We start from the raw sequence: 7803 nt of genomic DNA, 5'->3' as shown, positions 1-7803 counted from the left end.
TTTCCACCGTGTACCTTGGTTTTCTCATTTGGAAAATGAGACCAATTAGAGAAACTGACTCAGCATTAGAACAGTGCATGGCATCTAGTAAGTGCTCACTCCGTTAATATTATGACCACGGCTTGTTCTAGCATCTCTTCTGCTTTCATGAGAAGTCTCATTGGTTGAGATCTTACCTTTTCTTCCCTCTACCTCTAGATGTGAATTCCCTTTGTTCAGTTGAGGAAGGTGAGGGAGGCCCCAGGAAGGGGGTGGTATGTAGTGTCTCCAAGGTTATACAACTGGTGAGTACTGGAGTCTGGACTAGGACCCAAGACTGATTTCAGGTGATCAGTTGCCTCTGGAGTCAAGGCAGGGCTGGGACGTGGGTTCCCCTGGGATCCAGCAGTGCCTAGGATACTTGTTTCTCTGCCGGGGGGGGAAGGCTCCGGCTGAGGGTTAAGGCCATAGACTCGGGAACAAGCACTTGGAAAGCAAAGCTTCTTTTCTTCTCTAGTGTGAAATCCTAGAGGAGATGGGTGTGTGAACTCTCCGTTCGTTAAACAAACGTCAGCCGTGTTGCTAGGCCCTGAGCTAGACTCTGGGATCACTGCTATGAAAGCACCCTGGTACTTGCTCTTAAGGGGTGGGGTGGGCTGAATGGTGGATAAGTAACCGGGCACCTAACACAACGCAGTGAGAGCGCAGAGCTGGGGCACTTTGCCTAGGATCTGGTTGGACTCCTCCGAGGGGGTCGACCTAATGGCCAGGTATATGGCAGCAGGTGGGTATGAACTCCAGTAATGTAGCCCCTAAGCCCCTACAAATTACCTTGTTCCCCAAGGTAGAAGTTCTTTGCAATCAGGGTAAATTCAGTCTTTTTAGATACTTTACTCATCTCTAGGAGATGATGCCAGCCCCACAATAAATATTTGGCCTTCGCCTATTCTCCTGGCACTAAGGCCTGAAATCTAGTAGTTCCCTCTGGCCAGCCCCATCCTGCAAGGCCTTCTCCCATCTTAACCCGGCCCCATCTCACTTCACCTACACTCATCCCTGTTTCATTTCCAGCTTTTCCTTTCCTCTTACCAGTTCTTTTTACCACAACCCGATGAGTTTGACTCACCCACATGCTTTCTCCCCCTAAACCTCCCCTAGTTTCCCGCTCCTTAGACCTCCTAGATCTGGCCCTTCTAGGTAGCTTTTTTTCCAAAAGATGAGCTTTAGGATCTTTCTGGAACAAGCAATATAGAAAATTTAGTTGACCTTTGAACAGCACAGGTTTGAACGGTGTGGGCCCACTTACATGTGGTTTTTTTCAGTAGTAAAAGCAGCACCACATGATGTGCGACTGGATTTTTCGACTATGTCGGGGGTGGGTGCCCCTAACCCCCGTGTTGTCACGTTCCCCTGGTCAGCTTGGGATTGTGGGGGAGTAGGGAATCAGTGGGCTTTTTCAGTGGCAGTTTAGCGCTCCCATTAATTGGAGACTGAACTTTTAGTACTTTACCACGTCCCTTGGTGATCTTGGTGAACAGAATGTCAGGCAGGGTGATTACAGGATCTGATTCCTCGCAGTTTTGAAAGAGTTTTTATTAGAGGAAATAGACAGTGACCTGAAAAACTTTGCCTTAAACCTTTTCCAGTAGTTTTCAGGAACACCTGGCCCTCTGACTGATCCTCTTTTCCAACTTTGTGTTGATGAAGTTGATGTTGCAGGCCTTTGGGCGTGCTCTCGTTCTGGTAGCATGCAGGCGGTGCTGTTGGAGTGTGGAGGCTGGGTCCCTGCAGAAGTGACTGCTGTCACAGCTCGTGTGTAGCTGAGGGAGGTGATCTTCTCGTGGCTGCCCCTGCTGGTCCTAGTCAGGGAACTAGGTGGTATTAGCTTTCTCTGGGCCAAACCAGAATTAGCAAGAAAATCAGTGTGGAGTAAGTAGTTCTCTGGGCCTAAGGGCTTCATCCTCTTGGGACTGAGAGGGGTTTTCTCGTTCTCCACTGCTCAGCACTGGGAATGGGGGATGCTGTGGATTGGGTTACAGAGCCCCAGCTCTCCTGTGGCATATGGGGTGTCTTGAGGGGGCAGTGGCTCCGGTATGGGGTAGAAGCCAAGAATGCAGTGGCCTCACAGTTAGGACTCAGGAAAGGGCTCTCTCTGCTCGTTAAGGGAACACGCGTCTGATCAAGGCATAGAACATTCCTTCTGAGACCAGCCGGACAAATTTCTCTGCTCAGGGACTGAGGGCAGCTCCTGACCCCTGGCATGGCTGGCCAACAATGGAGGCAAAGTGATGGGCGAGCAGTGGGTGAGCAGAGCCCCAGGATATGTATCTTTTCCCGTGGATCTCTGGGGGAGGAAGGGTTCAGAAACTCTTGGTCTTCAGAGCCAAGTTGGAAAAATAAGTGTAGGTGTAGGAAGGATCAGACCTATTAGAGCCACTGCCTTAAAAAAAATTTTTTTTTTCTTCTTTTTAAAAAGCCCCTGGACTTCTCTGGCAGTCCAGTGGTTAAGACTCCGCACTTCCACTATAGGCGGTGTGGGTTTGATCCCTGGCTGGGGAACTAAGATCCTGCATGCTATGCAGTGCAGCCAAAAAAATAAAAAAATAAAAATCCCCGTCTGCCCCTGTTGAAACTACTGGAGAACCCCAAACAAAATTAAATCACTGTAAACATACCACTTAACTCCTGGTAATACTCGGTTATATCTCCTTCTAGAGTTTCTACTGTGTGTATGTGTATGTATACGTTTTTTATTTACTTTACAAAAGTAGGGTTATAACTTTTCTCATTTGTTGTGTTTATCTTTTCATATCAGTAGAGATCATTATCTTTTTATGACCATTCTAAAAGTTGTTGAACTTTTATTTAACCAGTTCCCTGCTATTGGACATGTATTGTTTTCAGTTTTTTTGAAATTATGAATAGCCCTTTCAGCATCTTTGCACATAACCCTAAACACTTGTCTAATTTGTATCATTAGGATAAATCCCTAAAGGTGGAACCATTGAGTCAAATGGGGGTCTCACTTTTTCTTTAGAAACTTGGAAGGCAGGCACATCTTCTCTGAACGGCTCACTCTTCTGTTGACCACAGGTCACTGAGGTCAGGGCTGGCCCTGACATGTGGGGCTTAGAAGAGGTCCTTGGATTGCCCACTTAGGGTTTGTATCTTGCCTTCCTAAGTCTGCTCACACACAGACTTCTAGAATGTTAGAGCCAGAGAGGGTCTTTCAGATCCCTTTATGGAATCTCGGTCGATTCGGGAGCCCTGAATTACAGAGCAAACCCTGGCATGGACTCAGTTCCTTTTTTCACAAGAGGGTATAGAGCTGTGAGGGTCCTCTGAGTTGAGTTCTTGGGGTTTCGGCTGCTTGCTGCTTCCATGATCGCACTTGCCATGATTTCTTCAGAAAGAGGTGTTTGAGCATGTGTCCTTCCTGTCCCCACCGCGTCTTCCTCCTTTGGGAGCCTGCAGGTTGTTTGGTGGAGTGGGGTAGTGATGAGGCTGAGGAGGTGGTTGTGGGCCCCTCCCGTGGGCTCTGCGTAACTCTCCCTCCCTTCTTGTTCCCACAGAACATGCTGCTCCGGCCAGGGTGGTGAGGGCAGCAGTTCCTAAACAGCGCAAAGGTAGCAAGGTAAGAAATAGGAGTTGGCAACCCAAGCAGGGACTTCCTGGAGGTGGGAGCCTCTTTTCTGTTGTAGTGAGTGCTTCTGGACTGCGAGGTACTTCTGGGTTCTCTCTGAATAGCAGGGGCACTTTTTCTGGGTCTCTACATTGTGGATGGTCCTCGTGGACAGACTGATTTTGGCCTCTGATCTCTCAGTGGAGCTGTATTTTGGATGAGGGCCTGAATGGTCGAGGCAGGGTTACCCTGGAGCCCTCATAGAATGTGCCTTGCAGGTTGGTGACTTTGGAGATGCAATCAACTGGCCAACACCTGGAGAGATAGCCCACAAGAGTGTGCAGGTGAGTCTGTGGGGAGGGATGGGCAGGTTTGAATTCTGTCTACATGTTCACATTTGGCCTCAAGCTTTCAGAGCCTCAGCTGTTACCTTTCTGTTTTTTTTTAAGAGGAGTGGTTGATACCACAGGGGCAACATTGAAATAGCTAAGAACCATTCTTTGCACCCTTGCTGTGTGTCAGGGACTGCCAAGTGCTGTTTTTTCATCATTTCATCTAACCCTCAGTGACTCCTAGATAGGTCCTTCAGTAATTCCCATTTTACAGATGAGGCCACTGAGGCTGGGGACAGTTAATTACTAGCCCTTGGTGGCCAAGTGGGGATTAGAAGTCAGGTGTGTTGTATTGTTCCAAAGCCTGTGATCTCCATCACTACACTTGGATCGCCTGTCGGTGATCATTATGCCAGGTACCCGCCTCCAGACCACAGGTCATGGGGAAGCTTATGTAGCTTTCCTGAGCCCTAGCAGAAGATGGACTCCTGGTCAGTCCTTTCCTTCCCAGCACTTTCGTTCTGGGCTGACAGCTAGGTCCCTCACTGGCTCTGGCCACACTGGTCTTTAGTTCACAGATAGAGTTGGTGTGGACAGACCAGGGGCCAGCATCTCCTCCGTCCCACAGGTGACCTGAACTATGTGATCCTGTTGTAGGGAGTAAAACAATTGCCCGTTGCAGGCCGCAGCCCCAACCCTGGGGGTTGTCTCTGTCATGTAGACTTAAGGAAGCTGGAGAGACAGGTTGTCCTCTACCTCCTGCCTGTTTGACAACTTTTCCCAGCAAAAGCATCTCAGGTGTGAAAGTAGGACCTTAGAATACATGCAGCCCAACCTGCCGTCACATGCTCCAGCTCCTCAACCCCGTTCTTCCAGTGACAGGGAGCTCCCTTCTTTCCCATCCCAAGAGGCTCTCAGACTCACATCACCTCCCTGTTCCTCTACTTCCCTCTGCAGCCACAGTCCCACAAGTCTCAGCCTGCCCGCAAGCTGCCACCCAAAAAGGACATGAAGGAACAGGAGAAAGGAGAGGGGAGTGATAGTAAGGAGAGCCCGAAAACCAAATCAGATGAATCGGGGGAGGAGAAGAATGGGGATGAGGACTACCAGCGAGGCGGGCAGAAGAAGAAAGGTGAGTGACTTGGATCAGGACTCGGGAGAAGGTGGTAGGGCAGAACCAAGAAATGTGGGAACGCCAGGGCTGCTGGAGCAACCTCAGGAGCCCCTGCAAGACGTCCTTGGGAGGCTGATGGGTGTAGGCCACTGGGTAGCAAGCTTCACTCCAGCTATCTGTCCATCAGTTCCTTTTCTTTAACAAGCATTTGGTAAGGCCTGTCCTCAGCACTGGGGCTCTAGCAGTGCAGAAGATGGGGGCGGGGGTCTCTGCCTCAGAGTGTTCTTTGTGTGCCTTGATGTATTGCTGTCCCGTGTTAGATTTCATTTAAAGACAGGAGTTCCCATTGCTCTGGCTGAAATGGCTAGAGTACAGGTTTGGCTGCTCTCATACATATCCAGAGGAACAGAGGTCTGACCAGGATGGAAGGTTACTTCTCTCACCTGAGAGCTGGGTGGAAGTAGGCCAGGTGCAGCTCTTTGATTCCTTTGTCTTGCTGTGCGTTGGATCTTCTCATTCCAGATGACTCACTCCACCTAGCAGGATGGGGAAAGGGGGGAGTAGCTCCCTGCCTTTTAGGGACTCACCCTGGAATTGACTGCTTCCACTCAGCTCCCCTGGGCAGAATTTCGGCACGTGTCTAAGGGAGCCTGAAGGTGCAGTCTTGATTCTGGGCTGCCATGTGTCTGGTTCCAGAGGGGGTTCTCTTGATGGTGGAGAAGTTGCTATTAGGAGTCGACCAAGAGTGTCCATCACAGTGAAGTCCACCACCTTCTTATTTTAGAGATGAAAATGAGGTCCAGTGAGGGAAAGGAATTTGCCCAAGGTCACCAGATGGTGATTCAGGCCTGAGACCCCAGACAGGGACAGAAGTGTTGGGGGTAGGGATGGCCAGGAGAGATCTCTCTTTCAAGCCTTTCTTGTACCCATGCTGTCCTCCAGGGAACAAACACAAGTGGGTTCCGTTGCAAATAGACATGAAGCCTGAAGTGCCCAGAGAGAAACTGGTCTCTCGCCCTACTCGCCCGCCGGAGCCACGACACACACCTGCCAACCGCGGGGAGATCAAAGGTATGCACCTCCCACTATGGAGGGCCTGGGCATGGGGCTCCTCCTCAGGCCTGACCCGGCGCCCCCTCTCCCCATAGGGTCTGAGCCTGCCACCTACGTGCCCGTGCCCGTGGCCCCCCCCACCCCAGCCTGGCAACCAGAGACCAAATCGGAGCCTGCCTGGCACGACCAGGATGAGACATCGAGTGTGAAGAGTGATGGGGCTGGTGGGGCGCGGGCTTCCTTCCGTGGCCGTGGACGGGGGCGTGGTCGCGGCCGGGGACGCGGCCGGGGTGGCACTCGAAGTACGTGAGGCCCCTTTGGGCTCCGGGATGTCCGAGGGAGTGCGGTGGGGGGCGGGCAGGGATCTCCTCTCCCTCATGACGCCCTTTTCCCCCTTAGCCCATTTTGACTACCAGTTCGGCTACCGAAAGTTTGACGGTGCAGAGGGGCCGCGCACCCCCAAGTACATGAACAACATCACCTACTACTTTGACAATGTCAGCAGCACTGAGCTTTACAGCGTGGACCAGGAGCTGCTTAAAGACTACATCAAACGCCAGATGTAAGTGGACAGGCGCCTTCCTCCTGGAGACATGGGTAGGATTGGGGGCTGCCTGAGGATGGTAGCCTGGTAGAGTAGGGCTGTGCAGGCCCTTCCGGTGCTAGCAGCAGTTGCTGCCTCTGGCTGGAGCTGAAAAAGGTAACTTGAGAGAGCTGTACTACTATTATAAAAATTAATTAGTTAATTTTTTTAAAAGGAGAGAAAATGTCTAGATTCTGCTCCACTTTATCCCTTTATTTGTAATGGCAGCATTCAGAACGCTAGCATTATTGGTGAGGCTCAGTGCTCCGTGTGTTATAGGCATTCTCTTATTTAGTCCTATGGTTGTCTATTTAATTTTAATGAGCTGGGTTTTATCCCCTTTTTACTGATGAGCATACAGGCCCAGTAACTTGCCTAACTGGTAAGTGACAAGGCACAGATTTGAGTCCATTTCTGTCTGATTTGCAAAACCTTAACTCCTAACCTCTCTAATATGTTGTTTCTCAGTCCGGTGGGGGAGCCGTACAAGGAGGTAGATCATTGCAGAAGAGTGTGATAAGTGGCTCAGGAACAGAAGAGAAAGTGACCAACAATATTGGGGCTGGGTTTTAAAGGAGGATGAGGAGTTTGTCAGTCATACAAAGAGGCTGAAGGGCAGAGAGAAGTTTGACCCAAGGTTAGGGAGCCATGAAAGGATAACATCATCTCTTTTCAGCCTTTAGGACTATTAAGTACAGTAGGGACAGGGTTGGTCAGAGGCTATGTGAGCTTCCTGGAGTGTACAGAACAAGGAAGGCATATTCACAAATGATGAAGCAATCATACTTCTTCTCCCCTCCACCTAGTGAATACTACTTCAGCGTGGACAATTTAGAGCGAGACTTCTTCCTGCGACGGAAAATGGATGCTGACGGTTTCCTTCCCATCACACTTATTGCGTCCTTCCACCGAGTACAGGCCCTTACCACTGACATTTCACTCATTTTTGCGGTATGTCTCCCTCCCTGGGGCTGGGGTGCAGAGGAAAGAAAGGTCCTTACTTAATTAAGGAGCTGGAATTTGGGCCAAGGCAGAAAACCCTGGAAGAGTCCTCATCTCATTACTTACGCTAAGATTCCAAGGCTTGGCCAGCCTCTCTCCCCCTCCCCCTCCCCTCCCC

The 7803-nt window shown here is 50.4% G+C and overlaps 1 protein-coding gene across 2 annotated transcripts in view; it reads left to right on the top strand.

Moving 5' to 3' along the window:
* Nucleotides 1-3557: 3557 nt before the first annotated feature.
* Nucleotides 3558-7803, top strand: part of LARP1 (La ribonucleoprotein 1, translational regulator) — a 20689-nt gene continuing 16443 nt past the window's right edge. The window contains exons 1-7 of one of the 2 annotated variants that reach the window (XM_024760124.1): nucleotides 3558-3613; nucleotides 3880-3945; nucleotides 4891-5065; nucleotides 5990-6118; nucleotides 6196-6303; nucleotides 6500-6662; nucleotides 7490-7634. In XM_024760124.1, the coding sequence (XP_024615892.1) occupies nucleotides 4942-5065; nucleotides 5990-6118; nucleotides 6196-6303; nucleotides 6500-6662; nucleotides 7490-7634 (669 nt within the window). In that variant the 5' untranslated portion in view covers nucleotides 3558-3613; nucleotides 3880-3945; nucleotides 4891-4941. Of the gene's footprint in view, nucleotides 3614-3879; nucleotides 3946-4890; nucleotides 5066-5989; nucleotides 6119-6195; nucleotides 6325-6499; nucleotides 6663-7489; nucleotides 7635-7803 lie in introns of both variants that reach the window. The other variant, XM_024760123.1, reaches the window with a different exon arrangement.

Source organism: Neophocaena asiaeorientalis, unplaced genomic scaffold (genome assembly GCF_003031525.2).
Source record: "Neophocaena asiaeorientalis asiaeorientalis breed wild unplaced genomic scaffold, Neophocaena_asiaeorientalis_V1.1 scaffold336, whole genome shotgun sequence".
NCBI lineage: Eukaryota > Metazoa > Chordata > Mammalia > Artiodactyla > Phocoenidae > Neophocaena > Neophocaena asiaeorientalis.
The sequence above is the reverse complement of the archived record's forward strand: the minus strand, read 5'-3'. Positions and strand labels throughout refer to the sequence as shown.